This window comes from Pteronotus mesoamericanus, unplaced genomic scaffold (genome assembly GCF_021234165.1).
Source record: "Pteronotus mesoamericanus isolate MK-2021 breed Mesoamerican mustached bat unplaced genomic scaffold, CSHL_Meso_final contig_40, whole genome shotgun sequence".
NCBI classification, from domain to species: domain Eukaryota; kingdom Metazoa; phylum Chordata; class Mammalia; order Chiroptera; family Mormoopidae; genus Pteronotus; species Pteronotus mesoamericanus.
Window position 1 is genome coordinate 14,588,702 of NW_026555150.1, and position 13,814 is coordinate 14,602,515.

The 13,814-nt window shown below is 40.2% G+C and overlaps 1 protein-coding gene across 1 annotated transcript in view; it reads left to right on the plus strand.

The window, feature by feature from the left end:
* Positions 1–12,553: 12,553 nt before the first annotated feature.
* Positions 12,554–13,814, plus strand: part of HPRT1 (hypoxanthine phosphoribosyltransferase 1) — a 31,202-nt gene continuing 29,941 nt past the window's right edge. Inside the window, exon 1 of the mRNA XM_054577036.1 lies at positions 12,554–12,738. Within this exon, the coding sequence (XP_054433011.1) occupies positions 12,712–12,738 (27 nt within the window). The 5' untranslated portion in view covers positions 12,554–12,711. The remainder of the gene's footprint in view (positions 12,739–13,814) is intronic.

Here is a 13,814-nt window from a genome sequence, read left to right on the forward strand (position 1 = left end):
TCAACAAAACAGCTGTCCTGTATGCTTCAAAAAAGTCGGTGTCTTACAAAATAAAGAAAGGCTGCCTTGGCTAGTGTGGCCAAAGGGTGCGGGTTTGATTCCCGGTCAGCCTACATGCCTCGGTTGCGGGCTCATTTCTTAGCCCTGGTACAGGTGCGGTGCGGTGTGTACGATCCCCCTCTGGGCACATACGGGAGGCTACCAAATCAATACTTCTCTCTCACATCGATATTTCCCTTCCTCTCCCTCTGAAAGCAATGAAAAAGTGTCCTCTGGTGAGAATGGGAAAAAAAAAAAAGGCTGAAGAACTGTTCCAGATCAATGGTAACTAAAGAGTCATGACAACTAAAAATAATGGACAATTCTGAACTGGAGACTGGTTGAGGAAAAAGGATTCTTGCTATTAAGGACATATGGGGTACTCATAACCAAATATAAATTTGGATTGCATATTAGATGATATTATTGTTTCGATGGTAATTATCTGGTTTTGATCATTGTAGTTATATAAGAAAATATCCTTGTTCTTAGAAAATGTGTACCAAAGTGTTTAGGAGTAAAAAGTGTTATGTCTGCACTTTAACTGGTTCAGGGAAAAAAGGGTATATATAAAGAGATAAAGAAAATGAGGCAAAATGTCACAAGTTGGTGAATCTTGGTGAAGAAATTACAAGGGTTCTCTGTATGATTCTTGGAACTTTTTATAATGTTGAGATTATTTTTTATAAAAGTTAAACACACCAAAAGAAACATCAGCCCTCACTAAGGGAGCCTGAAGAAGGTCCAAATTCAGGGAACAGGAGTAAACCCTGGGGAGTCGTCAGGATATTTCACTAAGGCACACATCTGGAGGAAAGAGTATAAGCTATGTTCTGCTCAGGTGGCCTCGAGAGAACTCCCTCATTCCTCATTTAGGAATCAGGACCCTGGGAATCAGGGCGATTCCCAACCTTTCCACTGAAATACACCCCAAATAAGAAAGTGGCCTTTTGAGCTGTTTTCACCCTTCAGCTGCCACTGGTTTGTTTTGTTTGTATCTCATGTCCTTGTCTATCTTAGATTCCTTTTTTTGTTTTGTTGAAGTAACATTGTTTTTCTTACAGGATGCATAGGTGACAAATGTCTAAAAAAACAATGCCAAGATGAACATCCTTATACATAAAGCTTTCTGCCCTTGTCTAATTATCTCAAGATAAATATCTAAACAAATTCCCAAGTCAGACTTTTGTTCACATTTTTAAAAAGTCCATTAATTCACATTGCTAGATGCCCTGCAGAAAGTTCTTACCATGACTGCATTACCAAGCTTCAAGAATTAATCAACCAATTTTCCCTACATATTCTTCTCCCACACACCATGGTTTTATTTGAAGTAAATTCAAGACATCATATCATTTCATGTATATCACAAAGACTTTTAAAAAATACAATTCCAATATAGGCATACCTCATAGAATCTGAGGGTTTGGTTCCAGACAACCACAATAAGTCACGTGAAGTTTTTGGTTACCCAGCACATATAAAAGTTATGTTCACACTATATTCTATTAACTGTGCAATAGCATTATGTCTAAAAAGACAAATGTATATGCCTTAATTTAAAAATACTTTATTGCTAAAAAATGCTAACCATCATCTGAGCCTTCAGTAAGTCATAATCTTTTTGTTGGTGGAGGGTCTTGCCTTGGTGTTGATGGCTGCTGACTGATCACTATAACAAATATAATAATAATGGAAAAGTTTGAAATAATGAGAGAATTACCAAAATACAACACAGAGACAAGAAGTAAGCAAATGCTGCTGGAAAAATGGCGCTGATAGACTTGCCGGATGCAGGATTGCCACAAATTTGTAAAAATTGCTTCAATTTGTAAAAAAATGCAATTTAAGTGTTTGCTATACCTATCTAAATTTCCACAGATTTGGGGAGCAGAAGGGAGGAGCAAACACAAGTTCTTGAGGTTTTGTTTGAAATCATCTTAATGTCAAAACTGTATATATAATTGCTCTCCCTATGTGATATGATACAGGCATGTAATTCAGGCAATTCTAGTAGACTGTATAAAATCAGATGCTCGTTAATCTAGTTTTATACTAATGTAAATTCCCCAAAGACATTTAGGAATATTAGGAGAGACAATGAAAATAATATAAATAAAATACAGTTGTTAAATAATTATCATAAACATCTGTCAAGACTATGCCTTTAAAAGTCCACACACAGAGTTGAGTAGAAACACATATATATTCATGTAAATTTTAGCATTTTACCTAGACATTATTATTCAGCTAGATATTATTATGAAATTTCTGCCAGGCAAAATTTGTTGCCTGATCAATTGCTTTTTAAATATCTAACAAATGGTGTAAATTAGGTATAGTCTTAATTATATAATAATTAATTATTAGCATTGTTTATATTCATGCTGATAGTATTCTTCTAAACTAATTTCCTGTATTAGGAAAGTGTTGCGAAAGAAAATCCCATGATACCTCATTTTCACTGGTAGCTATTTCATGTAGCCTCCGGATCTGGGTATTGGAGGTGCTGTTGGTGTCCTGCCCAGGTCCCTTTAACCAGCTGTGCTTCCATCCCACATTTGCTTCCAGCGCAGCTTACACCTGTGACCTCTGGCTTCTTGCCCTTGCCTGATGGGAGCCTGGGAGGCTACACCCCCTGTTTTTCCAGGTAGCCATTTATTCTAGGAACAAGGAACAAAATCATTGTTCCCTGTCTCGGCAGGATTACAGCAGTTCTTTCCCCTAATGGATCAGGCCAGGGCTAGACTTGACTTGAGGCCATATCCTTGCTCAAGCTCTCTCCCCTTCCCTATTCAGATTCAATTCCCCCCCCCCGTACAAGTTTTTCTCTAAGAGCACTCTCTCCACAAATCTGGTAATTGAAATAACTTACCAGTAATAGAAAAAGGTATGCTTTTGTTTTCAAAATTTAGGTTTAGGTTGGCAGTACACTGGTAATGAATTTTGTAGCAAATGTGTATATCCCAGTGGCGTTGATGCAGCTTACTAAACTGAGGATTCAAGTGGTGCAAGAAAAAAAGAGGGCTTTGTCTATGCCTGTCAGAAAATAGAACATTAAAAACAACTCCTATACAATTCTAAGACAACTGAAACTAGATTGCTTAACAATTTTACTGAGTCCTATTGCATTTTCCACTTTGAGTAGCGGTTCAGTTTCATAAAGTCATCTGCCTCTGGGCTAAAATAGCCCTGGAAATCCTGACTCTTAGGTGCACTGGTACAGCCTGTCAGTTCTGTGCACATGGTTGCAGTATCAGCTTACACCAGGAAACCTGCTTCTAATAGAGTCCTTCCTACCAAGACTCTGAGGCTGCTCTTTGTCATTCCTTCCAGAAGATCCACTGTAGCCCAAAGCTGTGCTACAGAACTCTGTACAAGGATGGAAATGTTCTATGTTTGTGTTTTTTAATACAGTAGCTGTTAGCTACAAGTGGCTATTGAGCATTTGCAATGTGGCTCGTAGGACTGAGGAACAACATTTTTTATTTAATTTTAATTTGTTTAAACTTAGATTTAAATAGTCACATGTGTTAGTGGCTATTATATTGGACAGCACAGCTCTACCTAATTTATAGCTGAGACCTTTAGGCAAGTGTGAACGAGGAGCAGAAACCACCTGTTGAAAGGAATAGTTGTGTGTCAGTTATTATAGTAACCAAAAGTATCAGAATGGAGGTAAATGGAATACCTTATTAGGAAATAGTACACAAGTCTATGGACCTATTTTCTCTTGTCAGCATATGAAGAATCCCAAGTAACCACAGCCTTAGCTGTATTAATAACCAGAATACTAATGCTTTCTGTAAACCACAATAGGTGACATAACTAGGGACTTTAGCTTCTCTAGAAGCGAGGAACTCTTTCTCCTTGTTTGATGATTCTTCTACAGTTGTATGTAGTAGAAACACTCAAATGCAGCACATGAGCAGGAAAGTTAGCAGACCTTTTTGACAGTATATATGTTGGATGAGGCAACACCTCTACTTTCTATATAGAAAGTATTGCCTCACATTAAGAACAAACTATACTCAATGCAGTTTTTTATGAGCTACTAATTCTGCAATATATATATATATATATATAAGGTTCTCTTTTCAAAAAGAATTTAACATACCTCAGTATATACATATTTCAATATTAAGTATACAAATGTAAACATACATAGACATACTAAATAATAATAGATGGCATTATTTAAATTTTTAATTTTAAAAACATAATTACTCTTAAAAAGCTGATAAGACACTTGATTTTTACCATTATGACTTAAATGTTATAGCCTTGTGCCCAGAGCTTGGTTTCTAATACAAGTTACCAATGAAAGGAACCAGGGCTCTTTGGAAAAATGGCAGATTCCAAGGCTAGGGCAGGGAAAGTACAAGATGAGCCTAGAGTATCATGCAGTGCCAGAAATTAAGAAAATGCTCAAAGAATGATACGGAAAGATAAAAAAGATACAGGAGCCAACATAGAGGGACCCCCAATAGCCAAATCTTGGGCAATTTGAGAAACAAAGTAATAAATGCTAGTAATGGTTCATTACCTAGGATAAAATTGGAATCCCTGAGTCCTTGATGTAAATAATTTAATAAAAATGGGGGGAAGGGGAAGCTCTTCATTACAGTGGCTTTTCAATTAATAAATTAAGAATGATGTTAATGGAAAAATCAACATTAGACAAACAGCCCAGTACAAGTTACTTCGGGCAAGAATCATCAATGGATGCCAAAATTAGTGGGTAAAAGTTTGATAAGGAACAGAATATTTAGGCAGTCTCAAAGTATCATTCCTCCTAATCCTTATTACTTACAAAGGGGAAAATCATATCTTTTTAGTTAAGAAACCTGTCAGATACCACCTTAACTACCGGTAATCCAAATTAACATCAATAATGAGGCAGACAATAGCATGTGTCTCCTAATATTAAGCACTATAAATGACACACCTTCATTACTGTGGTATTTCTGGGCCAAAATGGAATGCCTGAAATTTAATGACTTCAGACAAACCAAAATTCAGGGACATTCTACAGAAAAACTGGCCAGTGCCTTTCAAGGATGTCAAGGTCATAACAGACAAAGACTGAGGAACTGTTCCAGAATGAAGGAGATTTGAGGGAATTTAACATGCATTTCTGGATTGGATCCTGGTCCAGGAAAAGAGCATTAATTAGAAAGTTGGTGAAATTTAAATGAGCTCTATATTATTTAATACTGTTACATCAGTGTTAATTTCCTGATTTTGATCCTTATACTAGGTGTAATTATATTGAATTTTAACACCAGGGAAGGGTATGCTGAAAACTGAGAGACAAAGCAAGAAGAAATAGGGGAGTAGAAGAATCAAGAGGCTGGTGTACCAGAAGCGAAAGAAATAGATTTGAGAACAAAGTGATATAGTATTAAATGCAATACAAAGGACAGTTATATGAGGCCAAAAATAGTGTCCACTGGATTTAACAATATAGCAGTCAAAGGTATTCTTTGTCAAAGCTGTTTTGGTACAATGGTGGGTACAGAAGACAGACTGCAATGAGTTTGTTGAGGAGAAAACTGGGATAATAAAATGGATACAGCAAGTATGGAGGGACTCCACCTCTGGGAGGAACAAGCAGTGTAGATTTAGATAGAAGGACATTGGTGTGGTTCATGCCTGATTCCTTCCACCTCTTCATAAGTTAATGAGTCTGTCTTTCTAGAGTGAGGATGATGGGGTTGAATGGGGACAAATGTTCAGGACACTCCTGAGGGCAATAAGAGGGGAAATTTACCAAGGACTTGTAAAGAATTTTAGAAGGGTATTTAGGGGCACCATTAAGGTCTGGGACTGTGAGTCTGCAGAGGAACCAATCTCCATGGCTATGTGGGAATTTTGTCCAGCAGCACTCTGGAGCCTAGTAGGGATAGACAAAACAGGCTGTGGGTGTGAGCCGGGATGTAGTTTTGCCATCTTGGCAGAGCAGAATTAGAAGGGTATGAAGGACTTCCAGCCATTGGTGAGAGAATAGTTCAGGTGGGATCCAAACAGAACTTGGAAGTAAAGGAAGCCAGGAGCACGGTGGTAGACTGGAGATTTGGAGGTCTTCCGTGAGTCTGAAACACAATTATGCTAGGCAGGGTGGCCAAAGAGAGCTGAAGAGGAAGAAAATTATGGTGAGAGACTGGGATACTGCAGTTTTAAGAGCTGCCGTCCGCAGTAATGGAAGGCATCCCCTGCCCCAGCCCTATACCATTGTAGGGGGACTATACATTCCATTCCACTTGGCCCAGGTCAGTCCCAATTTATGTCTGTTATCCCGGCATCTTGTCCAATTTGGCATTTGTCCTAGGTTTTTCATTTTCCCATGAAGTGTAAGTATTAATAGTTGAATATAAATAAGCCAGGGTGGGTCTGTTGAACCATCACTTTTTAATTCCTGCTTCTACCTTGGTCTCCTGCACTAGCTTGAGAGAGGCACATACACAGAATCAAGTTCTCATTTTAACACAGAGTTACACCGAACCAACAATGATAAGGCTTCTCCCTTTCCTTATCTTTTCCATTACAATATAATTTAACACCTCCCTCTCAAGGACAGCATGCTGGGCATTCACTAATAAAGCAAGTGTACTCAAATGCTAGGAATTAGAGACAATTGACTGATTCTTGTCCGGGGTGGGTGGAGGGGGGGGAGTATTCACTGTGTCCCTTGCTGGACACTGGGTCTGCCAGCTGGGTTTGCCCATGCCAAATCCTGCAAGATACATAAAGGTGCCAGGCCATCAGTTGCTAGGCCAGCAGGTGTAGGAAAATATGTAAATTTATGTGTATGTAAAATGTATTCAGGAAATAGAGGCTGAGGAGTCCTGCCATAGCATATGCAGCAAGTAGTCTGAATGTTCTTGGTACAGTGGTTATGCCATTAATTATATTAATTATATGGCGCAAATGTACAACCCTTTACTTTTTTTAATTGCAACCCATCCCTTCAACATGTGAGTTCAAAAACTGAAGTGAATAATTAATAAAAAAAATTAAACAAATTTTCCACTCAAGGCAATTGATAATGAATTTTCAACATAAACAAAAACATTTCTTGACATGTATCATCCACATACATGCATGGGGATATTAATATCACTGACCACACGAAAACCAGAAGACACAAATCTGTGGAGACTGAATCGGCATCTACCTCAAAGGTTTGTATTTATTTTAAGAAGACTCTGTCCAATGATGATGATTTAACGAGGTGCAGCTGCAGAGAGTATATATGCATGTTGCTCTGTGAGTGACTTCTGTTTAGATCAAATGACCTTTCTTCAAAATTTCATTTACTCATTTTCTGCTTTAAGTTTCCTTGTACACAAAAAGTGAAGCAATAGCTTTTAATAAGTAGCTTTTTTAGCAGAACTTCACAAACACAGTTTAATGATACTACTTTTATATTAACATTAAGTGCTGAAAATACAAAATCAGTTGTATTAGTCAGGGTTCTCCAGAGAAACAAAACAGGTGTGTGTGTGGCGGAGGGGGGGAAGGGGAGAAAGACAGAGGGAGAGAATGAGAATTTGACTTATTTTAAGGAATTGTCCCACTCGATTGTGGAGGCTTGGCAAGTCCAAAATCTGATGGGGTTGGCTGTCAGGCTGGAGAATCAGGGAGCTGCAGTTGGAGTCCAAAGGCAGTGTTCTGGCAGGATTCCTTTTTCTTCAGGGGAGGTCAGCCTTTTACTCAGCCCTTCAAATGATTGGATGAGGCCCACCCACATTATAGCAGATATTTACTCAAAGCCCACTGATTTAAATATTAATCTCATTAAAAAAAAAACACCTTCACAGAAACATCCAGAATAATGTTTGATCAAATATTTGGGCACCATGGCCCAGCCAAGTTGACATAAAATTAACCATCACATTAGTTAATTACAATAATGGTTCGATTTTTTTCATCCAATTCAAGGAATAAAAAGCTTATGAAAATTCATTCTGATGGAGGTGAAACATCTGCATTATAGAGAAAGCTACTGTAAATTAGTTTTAAAATTTAACATTTATGATAAGTATTTTTGTGGTGATAATTTTTTTATAGAAATACAAATTTTGATGGTGCACAGCACCAGGGTTAAAACAAAGTTCTTACGAAATGCAGAAACATGTGGAGGAGAAATATACTCGGAATTGTTCGTGGTATGCAAATAATTCCTCTTGAGTCCAAACAAGTAAACTATGAAATTGTTTCTAGGAAGGCAGGAGTGAGGAAGGGGAATTTTGGATTATACTCAATGCTTTCCTTATTTCTTCTTGCATGCAGATATTCCAGGACAGAACAATGGCATACCTACCATATTTCACAACCAAAGTAGATCATTTTTAAACAAAAAAAGGCAAAGGGGGTGGGGGCTGGGTGGAGGGGGCAAAAGAGGGAGGGAATGTGGGACATCTGTAATAGTGTCAACAATAAAAATAAAAATAAAAATTATTTTGTCTATATAATTTTTCTATAATAATTAGTAATAACCATTATTTTCTTGATTCTTGTCTTTAGTTTTAAGACAAAATTTTAAAAGAATACATTTCAGCTTTTAATATATTTAGTAAAATATTTTATATGTGAACCAGATTTTCACATACCAAACAGAAGTATTATGTCTTGCAGGTGGCACTCTTTGCTGTTTTAAATTTTAAACACAAAGGCCCTAAGTTGTCACACAGTATGACAGGATTAAAAAAATAGTATTCTTTCTTGTCTTTATAATCACAGGGCTATCACTGTTTATTTCAAATCTCTTTTAAAATACAGAAGTATGTGGTACCACAGGGGTTGGAGAAAAAACTGCAAACCAGAAGCAAGCTGGAAAAGTTCTGAAGTGCTGGGTGCCTAATTTAGTAACAAATGTGGGTAGCTGAGACTGCATGTGTCACATGCCAAATGTATAACCGGAAGTTCTCTGAGTTAACTTCTCAGTGGAACACATGTTTCTTAAAAAGATAAGAATAAAAATGTGCTGATATTAACTTCAAAGTCTATACCCCATAGAAATGCATTTTCCATGTTCACGAAAAGATATGTAAAACATGTTTATAACAGCACTATTTATAATAATCCAGACCTGGAAACTGCCCATATATCCATCAACAGGGGAATGGATAAGACGTCTTAGAGGCCAGGAGGATAAATAGAATGAAGAATTGTTTAAGGCAAAAGTATGGAACACATAACATTGCTATTCTCATTTATTAAAGCAAGCACTGTGCTAGGTACTTTTGTACTCTTATATTTAAGCCTCACCTGTGATGGAGATATTATCCTTATTTGACATATGAGGAAACAGAGGCACACTGAGATGGATCCTGCCCAAGGTCATAACTCTAGTTAGTGATGAACTCAGAATTTGAACTCATATCTGAGTTCAAAGCCCCCATGTACCTTTTCCATTATAGTCTGCTGCTTCTCCATGATACATAGGGAAGGCAGAGAAAATTAGGTAGTATGGCGTTCACACATTCATACATGCTAAAATTAATAACTGCTACTATTTCCAGAGCACCTACTATGTGGCATGTACTATGCGGCATGTACTATGCTAGGTGCTTTACATACATGATGTTTCATAATTCTCATAATAACCCTTGACAACAAGATTTATTATTCTTATTATTTAGATGAAGAGGCTGAGGCTTGGAGAAGTTCAATGACTTTCTCAGTTTCACAACTCTCTGCCATCCCATCTCTCTCAGTGGCCTTAATGGAGGCCATGAACTATGTGCTGGGCACTGTGCTGGGTGTTGGAGCTATGTAAATGAGTACATTAGGAATGGAACAACTGTTATTTGCTTACCTGGCATATTTGAGTGTAGGGAAAGATTTTTTCCCAGTTTCATATAGGGAATATGTGGAGGCAAAAATAAAGATCAGTAATCGTGATAATTCCCATTTATTGATTGTGCATTGTCCTAAGTGCTGTGCCATATATAAAAAATTGTTTTAAAAAGATGTTGTACAATATAAATTGTAAACAACAGGCCAAAATGGAGTCACTTTTGCTCAGCCATATCACATAATGAAAATTTAATAACAAACATGATTCCAGTTTCAGCCTCTCTCAGAAATGAATTTTTAAACCAATCAGTCTGGAAAGTCTTGGTCACCAGGGAGATAAACTGCCTGATTAGGCCCCCTGCCTTCTCCTAAGTGATGGTAACCTTGCCTGAAATAATCCATTCCTAATTGCTTAGTCCAACTCTCTGTCTATAAAACCCTTCCATTCTATACAATTCATTGGACTGCCCTACCAGTTGCTAGTGGAATGCTGCCTGATTCATGAATCACTTAACAAAGCCAATTAGCTCTTCTAATTTGCTCAGCTGAATATTGTTGTTCTTCAACTATATATACATATGCATATGTCCAAGGTCTGTCCAGAAGGTATTCAGCCATGTAATATGAAAAATAGAGACATTTATTGAAGAAGATACAAGAAACATTGCATATAGGACAGTGATGCCTCAGTCACCCTCAAAGTAGGCACCTCGGGACCTCACACAGTTCTCCCAATCCCATCAGCTGCCCCTTTGTACTTCCCTGAATCTTATCAACAGTCTGAAATCTCTTTCTTTCAAAGGTGATTTTAGTTTTGTGAAAAACAAGAAGTCGCAGGGCACCAAATCTGGGCTGTAGGGGGCCTGAGTCACCTGGGTGATTTGATGTTTTGCAAAAAAAATGTACAAGACATGATGCATGAGCGGGCACAATGTCGTGATGAAGCTGCCAATCACCAGTTGCCCATAGCTGTGGCCTTCTGAATCATCCGAATAGTTTCTGCAGAGGAATGTTCAAGTTTAACACAAAATTTGAACTTGTTCAGTCATTTTGAAAGCGACGGCCACACAGTACACATGCTCACTCAATGGCATCTACTGTTCCACTGACTGGTACAGCGTAGTCATCATTGTTCACACATGTGCATCCCAGTCCACTCTCCTTGGCTGCCAGGTTACATCAATGTCGCACAAACCATACTCGTTAAGAATGGCTGGACTTTTTCCAGATAGACCTCATATAGCTATATACATATATACACATATACAGTATATCTATATATACATATATATGCACACATGTGTATCATGTTCTTTCCTCACAAAAATCCTAACATCCTCATTTTACTGGGAGAAAATACAGGCTTAGAGTCTGATTTTCACAAGGTCACAGAGCAGTTAAGCCATACTCTTAGATTTGTACCCTGATCTGGTTGATTGCAGGGCTCTGGGTCTCTGTTGATGGGAGAGACCTGTTCTTAGTACTGATGCATGTAAAGAATTACAGATCAGCAAATCTATTAGCATGCAATCGGGGTTTATTAGTGATCCATTCCCATGGAAGAGAACAGGCCTAGCTAAGGCGGGGGTGTGAAAGGCATAGGTTCACGGCAAAGGAGAGCAGCTGAAGGCTGGGGGGGGGGGTTGGCAAGCTCCTGGGTGGCCAGAAGCCAGGTGGCCGAAGAGCCAAGAGAGCTAAGGAAGCCAAGAGAGAAAGTCCTTTGTTCTGAGGACTTAATATAGTTGGTGGGATGGGAGTAAAAAGGTTATATATTGATTGATGGGTAAATGTGCTGCCAGCTTTCCCGAGGGAGGGCAGGGGGCATGACTACCCAGACTTAGGTATGTGTGGGGGTCTGTTAGCACCTATCGTTATCTTGCTGCACATTCCATTTGTTCATCTTGTTGTAAAACAGATGCGTCACAAGAGGCAGTTAATTAAAGTTGGGGCAGTTACCCAAAGTTATTTATGGGCTGCTACTTTGGGCACTGTGGACGCTCTCCTGCATTTCAGGCCTTGGGATGAAAGCACACTTTCAAGGCGTTCTTTCCCAGATAGTGGAGACGATACATAGAATTTCAAGGATTTCCCTCCTTCCTTGCTAACATAGTGTTTCTTGTGATGTTGGAACCACCTGGCAATATTACCAGACCAGGCTCAGGACTGCTGAGTTAGTGGGTGAGATATGTCTCCCTCATCTTCCCTGCCTTGGTTTGGTATTCATTCTTCCTGAGTCCTAAAAGGCGTATCCTAGCAATCAGGATGCTAGGCGCTAGCCCAGCCCGTAACCCCAGAGCAGTCTCGGGTTCTTTCTATGCTGTCTCCTGCCTCATCTTGACTCTGACAACCAGTTAAAGATTTTTGTGAAAATTGGGCCACAGTTAGGAAAATGGAGTCCGCACTGCAGTCCAACGGTTGGAAAGGCGACAGGAGGCTAGTGGAACCACGTGGTGACTGAACCCTGAAGAGGTGGAGCCATTAGGGCCCCTAGGAAGAAACGGTCTGCGCGACAGGTTTGGAAATTTGGGAGCCATCTAAATGGGAGACTAAAGGAAAGAGGGACACAGGTTGCGCGGGGGCCAGCCTCACTTTTTTGCAAGAGAATTCACGCGGCCACCTTCTCAAGTGGAAACTGGCAGGCGGAAGCGAGCAGAGAGCGCGGGCTGGTCTGTGGGCGGAGCCTCAGGGGTGGGGCGGGGTGAAGGGGCGGGACTTGCTCCTCAGCTCCTGGCTGTGGTGACTAAGGCTAAGAAGAGCGCTGGACAAACCGCTACGTTTTCCGGTGCTGCGCCTCCGCCCATTTCTCGGCGTTGCGCCGGCTTCTTCCTCCTCAGACTGCCTTCAGCTGGCGCGCCTGCTAGCACCGTTATGGCGACTTGCAGCCCCAGTGTCGTGGTGAGCAGCTTGGCGCCCCCCTAGACCTGGGGGACATGCGGGGCCCACAGTGCGGGCTTGGGCAGCAGTGGCCCAGGGAAGCCCAGGGACGAGGGACAGCGGGCGGCCACAGCTCCTTGGGTTCAGCTTTATGTCACACCAGGGCCTCTGGTGACGGAATGGCGAGGCAGGAGTGGGTGCTTCCTCTAGAGAGTCTTGGGAAAGCGTGTTGGAAGAGCGGGGTGGGGGGGAGGCGGGAAATGGCGTGTTGGCCGACCTGTGCAGCTTGCTAGAGCGCTGGCGGGGGGGCGGGGGGCGGGGAAGGGCCATGGGTCAATTTGGGAATGATTTGGTGGGGTGAGGGAGAGGCCCTTTCCTGTACATTTTGAGGGTGAAAGTGAGGGCCTCCAGGTACCTGTGTAGAGGGCCCAGGCAGGGAAACGACCACGTGGGAGGACACGTGGGGACCAGTGTTTTCATCTAGTTCTGCAAATACTGTAATGAATATTTGTGCCTCACTGATTCTTCACCGCAGCCTTAGTAGCAGTAACCATGCCTACATTTTTTACACACGGAGGAAATAATGAAATGATATTAGGTGATTTTATCGGCATAGAGGTGACAGCCCTCGAATTCAGATATTCTTGAAACTGTATCCCATGCTCTTCGGTGCTGCGGGGGACAAAAAATTGCCGATCTGGTCCTTATCTTCAAGGACATTCATACCATAACCAGCCTCACATATTATCTCCAACCTCATTGGTTCTTTTTCTTGTTTCTAGAGCAAGCCAAGCTGCTTCCCTCCCCCCTCACCTTTCTGATCATGCTTGGTAAAATAGCCAATCTATCCCAATACGTAAATGCCTTAGCCTGCATCATCATCGTCATCATCATCATCATCATCATCATTTTCATCATCATCATCTTCATTATTTAAGAAGTTTCCTGATTACCTGTTGATTGTTTCCCACTGAAACATAAACTTGGTAAAGGCAGGAATCACCACTGTAACCCCAGCTCATAGTACAGTATCTGGCATGTAAGAAATTCTCAGTAATGGTTTGTTAAGTGAATAAATTAACTAATCATTGAACCCT